Consider the following 17,955-nt stretch of genomic DNA (forward strand, 5'->3'; position numbering starts at 1 on the left):
CGTTTTGGCCATCTTCCCGCCTATAACTGTGTGTACCCGAATGAAAAGTCTCGTGAGAATTAGTTTGAGTTTACCGTCTGAGATCCACTACGGTCATAAAACAATTTTACGTATAAGTACACATTTTTGAAACAACCATATGCCTTACGGTTTCTACTCATATTTTCTCTTCAGTTTTGAAAACTCATATATGATTCATTTTCTGCCTTTGTTGAATCATTTTCTTCGAAACACCGTAAACGAATTTTGGTTCTCGCTGTGTATATATACAGTTGAGAACATATCAATTGTTGGTTATCAAATGAAATAGTGAAATAAAGAAAAAAACATGGAAGCAAAATCTTAGATGTGATAGTCGGATAGTAGAAACAGAATACCTTACAATGTTGGATTTCAATTTTTGGAATAAAATGGTTAATGTCATGAATTTCATCGATTATTTTTATTATACTATGTAATGAATTTATTCTATTTTTAATGTATTCCATTAAAACTGTACTGCTTATTTTTATTCTACTAACTTCATATTAATTTACCAGTTAATATATTTGATAGCTATGGAATGAAACTGATCTTGCTCATGGAAGACAAAACGACAACAGACGAGTAATTTTATATTGTATTCTTTACCAATCTTTATATAATCAAAATGGTTCAAATTTTCATTTATTGAGTTGGGAAACTAAGGATTTGAGTTTTCCTACTATGATTATAATTATGGTTGGGCTTTAGACTTACTAAAAAAAGTTACTTTGTTTTGACAAGCTTGATAGTTAATATGCAATTTTTCTCTCTGGACTATCGAATATATATGTACTAGGGCAAGCCCGCGCTTCGCGCGGGATATTGACGTAATTAAGTGTCTAAATCGACATTTTTTAGTTCCAAAAGAACAATTATGTTTTTTGTGAAACATTATTTATATGTGATTTTTGTTTATATAATATCAAATGATATCGAGAGCTGGATTAGCTGTTGTTGGCCAGATTGCGTAATTATATTGTTAGAGTTTTTAGTTGGAACATATTTTAGAAGTGTGTTCAATAATAAAATGAAAGTCAGCATTATTGCATACTATAAGTTTGAAGGGAGACACGATAAAAGTCATGTACGTACACAAATAAATATGTATCCTACCATTTTTGATACAATTGAACATTTTTGAAGAGTGGTTTGCTATAAGTACATATGTTTATATGACAACTCTATTAGTACATATATTTATATGATAACAAAACTTAACGTTGTTCTTTAAGAAACACAATCCTAATATTGTTCCTTTATTTTTGGAACTAAATATCCAATTTTTTAAAAACCCTCACAAGTTAATTTCAAATTGGTTTATGTCTGTTAATCTCATAAACTTCAGAAAACATGTAAAACCACATTTCAAAAAAGAACATGTAAAATCACTGATGCAACTACCGTGGCTAGTGACCACCAATAGCCCGTTGCTTGATCATGTACCCCACCGTTCCCTACGCAAACAATATCGAGAATCAAAGTAGCTATTGCAACCCAAGAGTAAATATTCACTAAAATTTCAAAGCAGATTTGATTACTTTATACCTGCAAGAAACTTCCCAGCTGCACCATTGGCAAAAGGGAAGAGATCAAATTATTTCAAACAACATCAAACACTAATGGCAGTCCAAACTAACATAAAAGTAACAGTTACTTGTGCATACCAAAACAAATCTTTTGCTTTAATCTGTAACATAAAGGCAAAATAAAAAAGAAATTTTAAATTTTTTTATTTATACTGAAGAAATACAAACGAAAATGCTTCGTCACTATCAACTGTAGTTTCTGGATTGTTGGGATCAAATAATAAATGCAAAAAAACATAAAAACTGATTATCTTGTCTACACTTGTAGGTGGAGACTTGGTTGCAGAACTTGTTGATCCAAGCATAAAGCTTCCTCCTATTCTAGCTCCATCAATGGAGTTAGATCTTCCATCACTTTACTTGACCACCTTCTTCTCCTCTGGTTTATTTTCTTGCAGCAAGCAATCCAATGCATTCCACGCCTTTGAAGATATTACAACAAAACTATAACCCGATTAAGTAAAACCAATGTAATTAGAAAAAAGTTCGGATGGTTAAAAAGATTGATTTGGTTTACCTTTTGTGTCCAACCAGAAGATAATGTTCTGGTTTCCCTTTAGCCTTCTTCTTCTGCTTGTTTAGACCAATTTATGAAGTAACAAAACTACTTTAGAACCTGATACATCATATAATTATAAAGATATTTAGCTTTATTCTTGATTCAAATAGAGTTTTTGTCAAAAACTTATCAATTTACTTACTGTGTTGTGATGGTTTCATTGATTCCTTCAACACTTTCTCACTGGACTTCTGAGCTAATTTTCCATTGAACCAAAATAATTCTATTCCTCTTTTTGACAAAAGGAATCTCGAGAAGATCCCAAAACAAAGTATATTGGCTTAAAGACAATGCTCTTCTCCCCAGTAAGGCCGTACCAGACATCTTGATATCCTCTAAACATTTGGGCAGCACTGAAACCGTTGAAGACTCTTTCCATTTATTTACAATATCAACACGGAATAACCACTCTGTTGGGCATAGATGAGATTTGTCATCTTTAGTAATATCATGCAGATTTCTTAAAACTATCATACAATAAGCTATTTTTTTAAAACAAAAACATTGTTTCAAAATAAAATCGACTCGAGCAAAAAAATTACATATGATATTTGACTCAAATGGTATATATAACATATGAGCTTTACCTGTCCCCACTACAGACTCTCGTCTTAATATACTAAGACGCCTTTATCTTAGTACAGTACCATCAATGAATTTCCCCATATGTATCTTCATACCTTCTCTGAAGCAGAGCATTAGTAATTCTTTTTTACCTGGCAATCTCTTGACTGTAATACAGAAACCGCAACCAAAGCTCTTCTTATCGCCAAGACCATTTACAGAGACAAACCCAGTTTGTAAAGACTTTGACTTTAAATCATCATCTGCATTTGTTTGAGCCATTGTCAGATTAAAAAGACAGAAGAGCTTAAAAAAATGAAGAAGCAAACATATGACTAAGATAACATACTAATTAAGACCACAGACTAATTAAGACCACGTTACTTCTCAATCTTACAGGAAAAAAACTTGAGTTTGTTTTTAAAATCGCCGGAGCTACCTTGGCTTCAAGGAGAAGCGTATTGACGTCCATAACGATTTAAGAAGAAACCCAAACGAATCGATTGAGTGCAGCCACTAACCGTTCATGTTTCCCTTCGTCAAGGAGAGGAAATCAACGCAGCAACCTGACCTCAACTGGGAGGAACATTTACCACATTTTAAATTAGAAAGAAGAACTTTGGAGTTCGCCATTTATGAAAAAATAAGTCTACTTTGTTGGTTCAACAGATCGAGAAAGTGATTTTGAGAGGAGGAAGGCTAACCTTTTTATATTCGCAGTAACACCGCCTCTTAGAAGAGAAGCTCACATTCAAGGCCAGATTGTGGTTGATGGAGTTAAGAAAAGGTTTAATGAAACGAATCTGTAACCGGGAACGTTTTGGTTGAAGAAAAAGAAGGTCAGACGACGGCGAAGAACAAAGAGCGGAGATAAACTTTGTTCCATTAGGGTTGAGTGTGACACGTGTCACACTCTCAGAACATGAGTTTGTGACCTGTCATCCTAGGTGGACACCCCAGGAGAGATTGAAACTCTCTTTTATATATAAAGATCTGTTAAATGGTTCGATAATTATGTTTTTAATCATATAACTAAAGTAAATACATAAAAATGCAATTTGCTCTCTGGATTATCGCATAGATTATTTTTGAACTATATATATATATATATATATATGTTATATGTATCCAATATATGTATCTGTTAAATGGTTCAATAATTATGTTTTTAGTCATATAACTGAAGCAGATACATAAAAATGCAATTTTTATTATGATCGTGGGGATCCCAGGCGGTAAGTCCAGAATAATCTCTACAAAGTCTTCTATTCGAGTACGCACGATTATAGGCGGGAAGATGGCCAAGACGACTCGAACCCAGAGCAGACATTCCAGCCGGAGTTCCATTATCACTAGACCAAAAGCTCTTGGTTATAAAAATGCAATTTGCTCTCTAGAATATCCGATATATTATTTTTGAACTATATATATGTTATATGGTTCAGTAATTATGTTCTAGTCATTATAACTGAAGCAGATACATAAATTTCCTTCTACAGAAACTAGCTTATAATTATATGGCCGATCATAACCAGTTTGGTATGTATCTAAATCTAAATTTTGTTTATAGTTGCATTTATATGTTAGGGATGGAAAAGATCAGGTATTATCCCTACCCAAACATGCAATTCATGTCCTCTGAGACTTTGGATTAAGAGATATTATTGATGACTTGTAACCACTATGACGATCAATACTCTGTCTCCGTCAAGCTTTACACTGTTTTACCCAAAAAATTACAAAAGAAGGAAGATACGAAATATATTGTGACCCATCTGCTAATAATTATTTAGAAGTGGCAAAACACTTTCTACCGGTTTCATCAGCTTTTGTCGTATCACAATGAAGCAACTTGGCTATTTCATAATTATACTTGGTCCAACCCTTCTTCGTTTTAATCTATAATCGACATCTGAAAATGAATATTCTAATTATATTATTTCGCTTATCCCATATTTATAACTATCACGAGCGATCATTTCTTATCTTCGTGAACGAGTTACATACAAAAGGATTAACAATTGCAAAACACAACTATGATTATGTTGTGGGATTACAAGTATAGTGGAAACTCAACTCGTATTAGACAAATTATTAAACACGCTAAATTAATAAATTAATAAATTTATTTAATTCTAAATTAGATTGGTTCAAAATGTGACACAAATCGATAAAATAATAAAATAATATTTTAAAAAAAATTCTATGTAAATATCCATTTCCACAAAATTATAAATTAATAAATTATATATAAAAAGTTATATAAGTTCAAACAAAATATTGTATTGGTTATTTTATATTCACAATAAAATTCATCTCCATTTTTTCTTAACATTTCTATATATTTTGATAATATTTAGTAAAATTATATCTAAAACTACATTAAATTTTTATGAAACATATTTCGTATATACCAAATAGTATAATAAAAATGATATAAAATTTGAATTTCTAAAACTTAATTAATATATGACAAAATCCATTATATTTTTTATAAAACAATATTTTTAAAATAAATAAATTATAAAGGAAACTTTTATAAATTAATAATTCTATAAATTAATATATTTACATAGTCTTAACATTATTAATTTATAAACTTTTATTATGTGACTTTGGTTTTACATTACTGTTTGGTGTCTGACTAGACATAGTTTCACACTTTCACTTGTATCTGTATTTTTTTCCAGTATCCAATAGTAGAATAGAGGGAAAATGGAAGTTGCCAAATTCAGATATTACTTTCTATTTTCGATGTAACAAATTGACAAAATGACAACGTCCTTATATTGTTTTTCCCATCTATTACAATCTTACCCATCGCAAGTTATGGTTCTTCATTCTATTATCATTTCTAATAACAAAAATGTGTGTTTTGAGTTTGTCAGCTAGGAGTGTTTAATTGTACAAATTTCGATGATATATTATTATAGATTCATATTAGTCACAACTATATCTTAATTAGTATCCTATTAAAGGTGGACACGAAGTGGATATCCAAAATTTTAAAGATATCCATAATCTGATATGTTTCATACGAATAATTAATTTTTCGACCGATCCGTAATCTTTCGGATATTTGGTGTTATGGATATTCCAAAAATTAATATATTTTACTGGATATCCATTCGATCCAGTAAAAATAATAAAAAAATCATTTTTTGAAAAAATATTAAAAAAAGGAATTTTAATAAAAAATAATAATATTTCATTACAAATTATTTAAAGCCTACATAATTTTAAAAATTTAATGACCAAATAATTAATTTAGTGGATAAAATAATTAAAATCTATATAAAGATATAAAATTATATATATATATATCTATCTAATCAAAACGAATAGTGGATCGAATCAAAATTTACATATATTTTTCCCACCCCTTTATCTTACTATACAATATTGTATAGTCTAAATGTGAAAAGTATTTGCCCAAAAAACATTCCAGACAAATCGAAAAATTGGGTTGACCTAGTTGACAGGAAACCCGGGGTGATATTTCCCATAATGCGAACCAGGACAAACAAAGTGTCTAACCCATACTTTCACAATCCATATATAGGTATTATTTATTTGTCTAATCACGTTGAGATTCATGTTTACAACATTGAGAAAAGGGAGGACGCAGATATAGAAAGAAAAGCAAGAAGAAATTTATATCGTTAAGCGTGTAGAGAAAAAGTGATGTGAACTAAATATATTTTTTTTTTTTAAAAGAGAGAGACAAAAGAGATGTAAAGAAAATGATTTTTGCTATTCCGTAGGCCACATTATATGCATCCCTCTTTGACTCCTGATCCTCCCGCTGATCTCTGCTTTGTTCACATCACAAAAACAATTCACATCAATATAACCAAAAACCAATAATTTCACAAAAGGTAGCCAAAAGCAGTTTACTTTGTTTTAGGACTATACGTTACAATGTTATATACAATGGATATATGGAACCTGTAGAAAATTTGCTATGAACGCAAGTCATACACATAAGAAATCAATATGTTTTTCCACTCAACCAAGATAGTCGGGACTATAAGTATAAACTTGTGGATTCATAAGTTTCTATATTGCTTCAGGTTCATAAATAGATGGAGTGATATGATATTAAAGTAAATAGGCCTAAGGTGGAACAATCTAGGGCGGGATAGTTTTGGTATATATATGGGCCATTGGTGAGCCAATACTTACATCAATCTTCACTATGCCTCTCAACTGGGGCTGAATAGTTTTCGAAAACGGGTTAGAACTCACCCGGCCCGGAAAGGCATGTGTGTTAATTTTGTTAATCGATGTAGAACTTAAATGCTTAATGTCGTTCAATGAGGCCCAAAATGGCCAAAAGTATCATCCGCGTTGGTCTCACCGATGCATGGAATTGGTAGGTCATTGTCGCACCAAATGTGAACACGTGGACTGTTAAACACTGACGTGTAACTGGTGAGGTTGAGGCTTATTTAAACTAAAGAAGAAGAAAAAACAAGAACAGAGTTCAAACACTTTAAAAAAATGACTGCATCAAAGGATGGCGCTAGTTTCACCAACATATCTGTAGAGGAGCACTTTAGGGTCGCTCAATCTAATCACGGTGGACAGGTAATATAGATATGTTAATGGGTATGCTCTATTGACGAACCAAAAGAATAATCGCGTTTGTGTTAGAACTTACAAGAAGCAAATGATACAACCATTAGGAAACCAAGGTAGCTAATTTATGTCCAACAAGACATAGGTTTTTGTAACAATGTGTCATAGGCTAGTGGTGGGCTCTTTGGACTTATTGTGTTTTGAGCCCCTAGCTAGTTCGATTCCGATGTGGGACAGAGACATAGGTTTGTGAAACAATGACGACCATAGTAACATCAAATGATGTGTAAACCTTTTGATACAGTATGTAGGTACAGAAGAAATTTCCACGGCGGCTAATGCCCTTATCGGGAGGTCGGCGAGATTGACGGAGGCTCTCAAAGCAGCAGCCATTAACGTCGGCCGCAAGCCTGTGGAAACCAGAGACTTAGCTGCCATAAAAGAGGTGGAATCTAGAGCTACCGGAGGCAATACAGAGAGCGGCGGTAGTATCACAGCTGTGGCTAATGAGGCGGTTGCTAGTAACAAAAAGATAGGTAAAGAAGATGAGAATAAGATTCATCTGGGCGATATATTCGCGGAGATTGATATGAAGATAACGAGGGATAGATCAGTAACAAGTGAAGACGCTGAAGCAGTGGTTCAGGCTGAGCTCACTCAGCCTCCCTATAACCATGTTATTCCTGGAGGCGTCGCTGAGTGTGTCACTGCAGCTTATAGATTAAACCGCAGTCCCTCTCTATGATATTAATTTGCAATATATATTTGTACGGTTCCTTATTATGGTCTAATGACTTTTATTGCCTCTCTTCAGTTGCACAAAATGAACTATAGGAAAACGCACAAACAAGCCAATCAAAATAAGTTTTGATATGGCAGTTCGTTGTTTATGGTAAAGATATTGCAACTATCTGCCAGTGTTAAGATATTTGTAGTTCTGAATCTTAGAGAGGTAGGTGCAACTCTTTTTCTATTAAATGGTTGCATGGTGATTGATAGTATAGAATAACCACTATTGTCTCCAATTTGTTTTCTTTCCTTTTGGTCCCTCGCTTTGAATAGTCACACAAACTTACAAACGTGATCGCCCAAAGAGTGTTCGAGACAACTTGTGTAAACTAGTGAGAAGGTGGAATTAACACATGGTATTAAATTAGAGGGGAAGAAGTGATTCAATAATGGTTCAATAGTGTATAATATGTTTTGATGGACTTGTACCATTATTCGTTTTGAAGGAGTTATTCAATAGTGAAAATATCTCTTAGCCGTATCTTTTGTTATTTTCTTGTAACATTTTTAGTAATTATCACCTCCTTAATTAAAGTTCATTTCCTGTCATTTACCAAATTTACTATTGAATTAATAATGGGTTTTCTTTTCAATAACAAAAAAAGAATAATTACACCATGGCTGAAAAACATATACTTACGTTTTTTTTTCACTAAACAAGAATAAAGAAGTCACACACACGAATCATCCAACCAACAAAAAAAGAACAAAGCACGATGTCCAAAACCTAAATATCTTTTGACTTTCTACGAATCTCACGTCAATCCAGCAACATAAAGAAAGACCAAAATGATTATGAACACAAACACTAGGAAACAAAACCATTGTGGAGGAAGAACAAACTGGAGGATCCATCAAGTTCAATGAATGAAATAGGTCAACGCCAAAGCCACCATCATTAGAACATACGCTACCCCCTGATCTATCGATGTTCCTGCCATATCCCAATATCAAAAATGAACATTAATAATCCAAATCTTCTTAGACATCCGTTAAATTCAAAATGGAAATGTTAAATCGAAAATTATAATACCATCGCTTGTGGGTGCTGGAGCTGGCGAAGGTGATTGTGAATGAGCAATCGGCAAGAGAATCACGGAGATGATGACGAAGACGGCGAGAATCTCCAATGGAAATTTCAGGGACGCCATTCTTTTTCTCTGTCTCCGGTGATTATTCCGGCGAGGGAATGTCTTTTTCTTTTTGATGAAATCTCTCACCAAAATCAAGAAAATGCCGACTGGTGAAAGAACAAGAGAGCTAAGATTCGGTTAAATAGTAAAAAGACATGCCTAAAGGAATGTAGGGCCCGGACAGCTTGGGTCTTACGTGACACACAGATCTTCTCTGTCTTAAACTCTAATCATTCGTTGGTTGTTGGTGCGTTGTCTTTTTAAAAAAAAAATGATTGTAAAATAAAGATTGAATAATAGGATTAACGAGAAAAACGGTTAATTATGCTCTGTTTCTAAGCTGTGTTTGAAAAGGATCATATACAACTAGGCTAGTCTCCGGTTTTCATATCTGATAGAGTTACAGAACCGAACTGACACGTCTCAAACCAAACCAAGTTTCCAAACCGAAATACACTACGTAATTGATTACATAGAATCTTTATTGTTTCTTTTTTTATTTGTTTCAGTCCACCATCTACTCCACTTTCCCTTAATTCCCATGTTGAAAGGAGTTACGACTCACTTTGTTTCTGTATCTTCTCTATTTAAATGGATGAAAAAGCCAAAAAGAGGCAATCTTAATTTTCCAAAAGTAAAGTTTTATTGTTTTTACTCTGTTCTAAAGCTTTGAAGAAGTTCATAGCTATCAATCTCAAGGCGGTCTAATGTTTACGGGTAAATTGAACCATTGGCGAACCTAGGTAGAGGATTGTGGTAGCACTTGCCCCCATAATAATTTGAATTTTTGGTATATTTTTTAATAATTTGATATCTACACCTATAATTATATCTAAATTTACATATATTCTATCATTGTGCACCCACTGGAAAAAATCTTTGGATTCGCCTCTGAATTGAACTTTAAGCTAGCTGTTGTGTTGAGTCATACCATAACGAACATGTCCGCCATGAGGCGTATCCACAAAGTCTTAGACATGGTGGACCAGCGAAGAATGGATCTTCTCTGTTGTAATAGATCAAGAGTTGGTTCGAGTATCGGACAGCTAAATATCTGCGTTCCACAAAAAAAAAAGATCTCTGCAAATCTCAACCGTGTTAAACGCGTAACTTTGCAATTCCTCAACCGATTTCTTCAAACCACTGGAGAGATCTCCATTTGTCAGAAAATCAACAAAACATTTATAAACATATCAAAAATGTTTTATGAACATAGAAAAAATGCACCATATCAAAAATATGTTTGTAAGTCATTGTTGTGGATTTCTTATTCGGTGTTGCCAAGACCGAACGCACCATGCGTACTCTCTCAGTCTCTTAAATAACTTTTTATGCTTGTTTTGTGAAGAAATAGGCAAAAACTAAAGTGACGATTGGTTTATACTTGCATAAGCGAAAATATGTAATATTTGAAAGCTTATGCAGGAATATGAATATTAGTAAAAATAATAAATTATAACTATAGACTATTTTTTTTTCATTTTTAAAAGTTTTTAGTCTTTTATTTTTTTTCAAAATTAAAATATACATATCATTTTGATAGGTTTAACATCTAATCAGAATTTGAACAAGTAACACATACAAAAAAATAAAAATGTTCATCAATAATAAATATTATTCATTACAAAATGAGAAATCCGTGCTCTATCAAACATTAAAAATATAATAATAAAAATATAACAATTTATATTTAAGAATAATTATATTTTTGAAAATGGACATCTTGTAAATTTAGTTCTGAACAACTAGGACACTAAATGTATAGTCTTAAGTTTGTTTTTCCACTAGCAAAATATGTCAGAATTTTATGTGGAAATTGTTTGTTTCAGTTTACAATGTTAAATATTAAGGGAAAATGTTTAGGGAAGAAATAGAAAAACAAATATCTTTCTTTCCGCTAAGAACATCCAAAATAAATTACCAAATAAACGACTACGGAAATTCATGAAGGAAAAAGTAAAAATCGTAAATAACCGGCCAAGTATACCTTAAGATGAAATGTTTGTACATCTTTGTGGTGTCTGTATTCTGTGTTGACTTTTGAAAAATAGAAAATAAATATCTTTGCTTTCAGGTTTCAGCTAAGAAAATTCAAAATAAATTACCAAATATTCAGTTACGGTAAATTCAATTCACTAATATCATGAAAGAAAAGTGTATATAGTAATAAAAATAAATACTACTCCGAACATAAACTTGGCTTGGTAGGCAAGGCTATTCTCTGCATTAATGGAAAGAGTAGTTTAGGTGGAGAAGGTGGGAACATCATCAACTCTCTCAGATCTCTCTCTGGTTTTTGCTTAACAACACTCATGTCTCTGTTTCTTAGCCGGTACTCGAGGAAACCTGAGTTGGTGAGAAGATCTTTTCTTCTTCTCTCTAACGCCTTCTCAACTTCCTTGCGTCAAACCCATCCTTGTTTCATCATCGGCGCTAAACCTTGTCTACCACACAAGTTTTCCCCTGATAATCGCCTTGGAACACTCGGCATTGTAAATGTCAATATTAAACGCTTCACTGAATTTCAAAAGAAGGTGTCTGCGGAGTTGGTATACAATGATTGTTTTGATACAGTTGTAACGATCGGGGCATCTCACGGGTGGGTAGCTAGTTTGAAGGACGATGGAATCTTGCGTCTCCATGACGATCTAAACCCTTATGCATTGTATAAAGATCCCATTTGCATCCCTCTGCCTCCTCTTGTGACTCTGCCACATTGTCAAACCAAAATCATCACCAATGTTTCAATGTCATCATCTTCTCCAGAGAATGATATAGACTGTGTCGTGGCTGTCAAGTTCTTGGGACCTCAGCTCAGCTTTTGCAAACCAGCCGGTAAGAGTAGTAAACCAGAGTGGACCAACGTCAAGATCGAAAACCCCAGCTTCTACTCCTCCCGTGTCATGTTCTCCAAGAAATACAACATGTTTCTTATTCCTGGATCCGGAGGCCACCTCATCGGTGCATGGGACCCCAGTGATCCCAGCGATGACCTTAAGTTTCAGAGCGTGCGATTTGAAAACCCTCCCGAGCTACCGACTAACGTACGCGAGCTTATGAATTCGTGCAGCAAGAGCGAGCACTTGGTGGAGTCAACATCCACCGGTGAGATTTTCTTGGTTAAGCAGTACAGGAAGACAGCAGCCGAAGGTGGTGTCCCTAGAATGAAAACAGAATATTTAATGGTGTACAAGCTAGATGTTGAAGGAAACGCGGTCTACACTCAAGACATGGGAGATCTGACCATGTTCCTCTCAAAGTCTGAACCATTCTGTGTCCCTTCTACTTCCTTTCCTGGTTTGTATCGTAACTGGGTTTACATCTTGGATTTCGACCAACACACAGCTGTCCATCTGCTGAAAGGCTACCCCTTAAGAACTACAACTTCTAGAGTCGTCGCTCCTTATTTTATTCCACCTCAAAATATAGTAGACTAGTTGCAACGGAGTCTATTGTTGTTTTAAGTTTTGGAAGAGAAGAGAGAGTATTTCGTTTGAGTTGGTATTTGTTCCATTTTCACTTTATTAATGAAAAAGAAAAATCGTTACTGGACGGACTTTGACTATGAATTTAGTTTTAACAATCGACTTGTTAATTATACCCCACTGAAATGAACTCTGATCATGAAATTTGTACGCAAACAAGCCTTTGTTGAGATTAAGATCCTAATAACGAATTTTGAAAACAAGCCTTTGTTGAGACTAAGATCCTAATATAACGAATATTATTTTTGCATTCACAATTTATTTGGTTACTTAGGGATGTGCAAAACAAAAAAAATATTGAAAGGAGGAAATCGAATCCTTTTGCTAATATGCTTAAAATATTTTAGACCCAAATAGGAAAGATGATCTCAGTTAATTCTCTCAATTAAGACTCAAAAGCCACAAACACACGAGAGTGATATATTCTCTACTACAAAACACTTAAAGCATAGTAAGCCCCATCTCTAAGCCTCAAAGGTTACTTACTTCTTATAAGATCAAATCTGTACGTTTAAAATATTCATCTTCTGTAATAAGCCCTTTCTTCTGTTTCCTTAGTAACAGATACTCTAGAGCCATCTCTTCTTCATCTTCAGCTGTTTGGATGGTTTGTCTCTGCTTTCCTGTTAGCTTTCTCTTTTTCGACACTTTGCTGGAATCATTAGAAGCAGAAGCATTATTCGACCTTTTCTTGCCTTTCACTCTTTTTTCTTCTTCTTCCCGTTTCTCTTTCCTTTCTTTTAAGTTTTGCTGTCTTTGTTTCTCCCGAGATTTATCCCTGCGTTTATTCCCAAAAATAAAATAAAAATTCTGTTTTAGACCTCTAAATCTAAAACCTGATCGTTTCATATAACATATGGAAACTCACTTAAACAAATTTATAGAGTTTTTAGCTTTCTCTGTAACACTATAGTGGGTATGAACATTAACAAAAAAAAAAAACAAGTTCCAAATGGCGAAAAGACTTACTTGAATTTTAAGTCCTGTAACTTGAAGCCTTCAACAGGTGTAAAACCGTCACTGTAGAGTCTATGTTGTTTAACTTCAGAGATCGAAGGAAGATACAAGAGGCCATATCCCATGGCTAGCTTGCCGATTTCAAGCTCTCTCCATATGAAAATGTGAGAGCACTCGTGCTTCTTATAAGCACGGATAAAGGAAACAAATGCCTTTAATCCCTTGTCCGACACTGCCCGGTCCTCCATCGCAACTGAGCGTATCTGAATACATTATAGCAAAATACTAAACCACCCTGTGACAGAGAGAAAGAGAGGCATTATGGAGATTTTCTTACAATAGGGATGACATCAGAAGCATTCTCAGAGCATTTTCTCTTTTGAAGAGGGACCTTTCTTAAGCTCAAAAACTCTACATAGTCTTTCTCCTAAGACATAAACAAAGCGAAAGAAATTATCAGCTATTACTTGCCCTGAAAGTAAAGTCTGGGGAACACAAGGCACAAGAGAGTAGTACAAAGGTGCTAAAAGCTAAAAACCTTGGGCAGTAAAAACACAATGGACCTCCCTTGTCTTCCAAATCTAGCAGTTCTGCCAACCCTATGGATGAATACTTTTGGGTCTTGTGGGGGATCATACTGAACTACGTAATCGATGCCTGGAATATCAAGTCCACGTGCAGCCACATCTGTGCACAGAAGAACACCGCTTGTTGCCTCTGTAAACAAAGCTAATGCCTTGTCTCTAGCATTCTGATGTACGTGTAAAAGCATTAATTTCATCAGAACAACATGCAATGAGATGAATATGGAAGATTTAAAATATATCAACCTGATTCATCTTCCCATGTATAGGAATTAACGATATGGACTTCAGGGTAGGGATTTTTGAAAGCACTTGTCCCCAGTAATTAACAGAAGCACATGTTATGAAGTATCTGCAAAGATAATACGTACTTAATACTATCTGTAAGGATTATTAGTCAGCGCTAAAATGTTTTGAACTCACACAATAAGCTTTTTATTTTTGTTCTCTATCAGGAGATCCACTAGTTGTGATGATTTTTTATCTGCTTCGCATACCAAATACTGCACAATAGACAAGAAGAAAAAAACTCAATAATTTGCTAGAAAAGTTAGTGGAATATATATATATATATATATATATATTATATATACGCACACAGGATAATTTAGTATTGAGCTTACAATACCTCAAGATGAAGACCAGAAGGCGTTTTTGAGTGTGTGAATTGCTGCGATGATGATTCTGACGCACGAACCTCAACTCTCACGGGGTTCCTAAGCCCAGCCTTGGCGAGCTCTTCAACAGCTTCTGTCTGCGTAGCTGAAAAGAGGCCAGTCCTACGTTGCTTCGGTAATCGAGAGATAATGTAATTCACCTGCTTCTTGAACCCCATGTCCAAAAGCCTATCCGCCTCGTCTAAAATAAGAATCTCAACGTGCCGGAAATCAAGAACTTCCATACGTTGCATTATGTCCGAAAGCCTTCCAGGCGTGCCGATCAAGATATTGCCTCCTCCTTCTTCGAGAGTATCCATGTCGGCTTTGACCTTGCGTCCTCCGACAAGCAGCACAGAGTTCACGTTTGTCATAGTCGAAACAAACGGCTGCGCCACTTTAAATATCTGTGCTGATAGCTCTCTTGTAGGAGATATAATCACTCCCATAACCTGTCATTTAATCTCATCAACATATATGAATCCAAAAAATAAAAATAATTTTCAGATTAGTCTGCGGATTCTTCTAACCTGGTGAGGCTTGGGAGGATATGACGTGGATCTACGGATGATTTCAACGAGCGGGACGAGGAAAGCTAGGGTTTTTCCAGAACCGGTGGCTGCGTCGACGGCAACATCTTTGTAGCCGCAGAATAAAGGGATCGTCGCGACCTGAACGGGAGTGCAGAACTCGAAACCGGAGTCAAGCGCCGCCTTGATGGTATCGTCAGATAAGGGAGGTTTGAGGTCAGCGAAACACGTTCCTGTTATCGCTCTCTGCGATGAATCCATGACAGACTTCCACAGTTTTAGCGTGCCTCACACTCTATCTTTTAGGGTATCAAGTGGCCGGCCCTTTTATTTTATAAGCGCCGGCATAAAACGCACCGTATTCATTGGTTCGGTTTGGTTTTGTATTGGATTTCGAAACCCGAAATTAAATACTGATCCGGTGATCAATCTGGATCCAAACCACTGCAAACTACACGCTGTTTAAGAAAACACAAACAACACAACTTGCAAATGCATTATTGAAATAGATTTTTTTTTTTTTAATTATTGAAATAGATAGACGAAAGCATCTAGTTCTACCAGAGTCTTTCAAGGCTTCTCTATACTTCGCCTTAGCCACTTTGAACAACCATCCGGCCAACTCTCCCCTGTGTACATCTCTTCATCCTAGCAAAAGCCAAAGGAACTGCAAGTCTATCAAACTGAATAAAAACCATGTTTGGATCAGGTTTGGTTATGGTCATTTTACCCCCATTGGTTCCTGCACATGTATATCGGTTTGTAATCCCAGTTATAAGCTTTAGGATTGACTACTGTTATTACTCTTTTGTTTATTGCCCGATACAAATACACTAAATTACTTAGAGGGTTAAGTATTTACTCGATCATTTAGGGTTTTGTCCACTGAATTCCCATCTGATCCTTGTTTTTTCGTTTATCAGTCTTGAAAAATCAATCCCTAAACACAAACTGGAGTCCCTAGCTAATAATATCTAGAGGCTTGGCATCGTTCGTCACATCTCCTGTTAGACCACAAAAAATCTGGATTGAAATTACGAGACAATTAGTTAACCATAAAATAAAACAGTAGATTAAGGAAATCAAATCAAAATAAGATTTATATGAAACAATTTTAGGGAACAATGTTACCAAAAAAAACAATTTTAGAGAACAAGACTAACACAGAGTCAAGATTTGATTTCTTTCGTTAACTCTATAAATCACATGTAATCTTGAATCCTAAGATATAGCCGTGATGAAACTACTATGCAACACCCATAGCAGAATCTGCAAACTTAATAAACTACTCAATTCTTTCGAGACACTTGCAAAATTGAAGACTATGACGGAAATCAAATCAAAATAAGATTTACAATATATGAAACAGTTTTAGAGAACAAGACTAACACAGAGTCAAGATTTGATTTCTTTCGTTAACTCTATAAATCACATGTAATCTTGAATCCTAAGATATAGCCGTGATGAATCTACTATGCAACAACACCCATTGCAGAATCTGCAAACTTAATAAACTACTCAATTCTTTCGAGACAGACACAAAATTGAAGACTATGACGTGAAGGGTTTGTTGGTAGGGTTTCTGCTTCTTTATAACATTTTTAGGTTTTTTCTTTTAGCATATGAATTATGAGGAGACGAGACATCTATCTATATACGAGAGAGTTAGCTTGATCCCCAAGGGATAATGATGAGGAGTTGAGGACCCTAAACCATAACTGGAAAAAGAAGGTCTGATAACACTTAGAACAATTTAAGACAATTCCAACAAATCTCACCCGAAAGCTCCAATTTGAAGGCTGTATTCAATATAGTGTAAAAGGCTGAGTATAGCAACCTAGGATGTGATACAACTAAGCTCTCTTTGAGTCTTTTTTTTTTAAGAACACCAAAGATCATCCTAATGCCGCGTACCAATCAATAAAGGACCAAACACTAAAGACATATCTGATGGATCCTTTCTATGAGACTTTTTGGCCTTTTTTGAAGCCCAAATCAGAATATCACTTTCCCAGCGTGTAACCACCATCTAGGAGAAATTTAGAAAGATTATGAGGATAACTGTTGACCAATAAATACAAGAAAATAATGTATTTTTATTATTTCTTTTTTTTTGCCATTTATAATTTTTCTTTCATTCCTTTTCATTCTTTTTATTGTATAATATAGAACAAATTTGTTTCTTACCAAAATTAATAAATAATAATTTTCCTCTTTATTCCTGTGTATTTTTTTCAACTTATTCATATTTTTTCTATAATAGTCACCGGTTAGATCCATATATATATATATATTATATATATATATATATATATATATATATATATATATATATATATATATCACGGAGTGTTTAACTACAACATGTAAATTTTAAAAATTTTATGTTTCAAAACTTCATATAAAAATTTTGAATATTTGGTAAATATTAAAAAATAAACATGTAAAACAGATATCAATGTATATAGAATTAAAACAAACATACATATGGGGGTGAAACTCTAGTA

The 17,955-nt window shown here is 34.3% G+C and overlaps 4 protein-coding genes and 1 long non-coding RNA gene across 5 annotated transcripts; 2 read left to right on the forward strand and 3 right to left on the reverse strand.

The window, feature by feature from the left end:
• Positions 1–1,791: 1,791 nt before the first annotated feature.
• LOC130503531 (uncharacterized) lies at positions 1,792–3,552 on the reverse strand. The gene is made up of 5 exons (XR_008940856.1): positions 3,438–3,552; positions 3,173–3,309; positions 2,312–2,996; positions 2,128–2,226; positions 1,792–2,032 (listed from the first exon to the last, which is right to left on the reverse strand). It is a non-coding gene; the product is annotated as an uncharacterized LOC130503531 (long non-coding RNA).
• Positions 3,553–7,227: 3,675 nt separating this feature from the next.
• Positions 7,228–8,547, forward strand: LOC108838553 (late embryogenesis abundant protein 49-like). Its single transcript, XM_018611477.2, has 2 exons — positions 7,228–7,323; positions 7,619–8,547. The coding sequence occupies exons 1-2, from the start codon at positions 7,237–7,239 to the stop codon at positions 8,057–8,059; spliced, it is 528 nt and encodes a 175-aa protein (XP_018466979.1). The 5' UTR covers positions 7,228–7,236; the 3' UTR covers positions 8,060–8,547.
• A 130-nt stretch (positions 8,548–8,677) lies between these two features.
• LOC108840515 (arabinogalactan protein 22) lies at positions 8,678–9,486 on the reverse strand. Its single transcript, XM_018613342.2, has 2 exons — positions 9,137–9,486; positions 8,678–9,037 (listed from the first exon to the last, which is right to left on the reverse strand). The coding sequence occupies exons 1-2, from the start codon at positions 9,252–9,254 to the stop codon at positions 8,964–8,966; spliced, it is 192 nt and encodes a 63-aa protein (XP_018468844.1). The 5' UTR covers positions 9,255–9,486; the 3' UTR covers positions 8,678–8,963.
• A 2,023-nt stretch (positions 9,487–11,509) lies between these two features.
• Positions 11,510–12,673, forward strand: LOC108838463 (uncharacterized). Its single transcript, XM_018611400.2, has one exon. It carries the CDS (start codon positions 11,549–11,551, stop codon positions 12,671–12,673), a length of 1,125 nt encoding a protein of 374 aa, XP_018466902.2. The 5' UTR covers positions 11,510–11,548.
• A 408-nt stretch (positions 12,674–13,081) lies between these two features.
• Positions 13,082–15,864, reverse strand: LOC108841016 (DEAD-box ATP-dependent RNA helicase 18-like). The gene is made up of 8 exons (XM_018613808.2): positions 15,449–15,864; positions 14,891–15,370; positions 14,686–14,765; positions 14,509–14,614; positions 14,217–14,429; positions 14,016–14,105; positions 13,691–13,941; positions 13,082–13,499 (listed from the first exon to the last, which is right to left on the reverse strand). The coding sequence occupies exons 1-8, from the start codon at positions 15,707–15,709 to the stop codon at positions 13,211–13,213; spliced, it is 1,770 nt and encodes a 589-aa protein (XP_018469310.2). The 5' UTR covers positions 15,710–15,864; the 3' UTR covers positions 13,082–13,210.
• Between the last annotated feature and the right edge of the window lie 2,091 nt (positions 15,865–17,955).

Source organism: Raphanus sativus, chromosome 2, assembly GCF_000801105.2.
Source record: "Raphanus sativus cultivar WK10039 chromosome 2, ASM80110v3, whole genome shotgun sequence".
In the NCBI taxonomy this organism is placed as follows: Eukaryota; Viridiplantae; Streptophyta; class Magnoliopsida; order Brassicales; family Brassicaceae; genus Raphanus; species Raphanus sativus.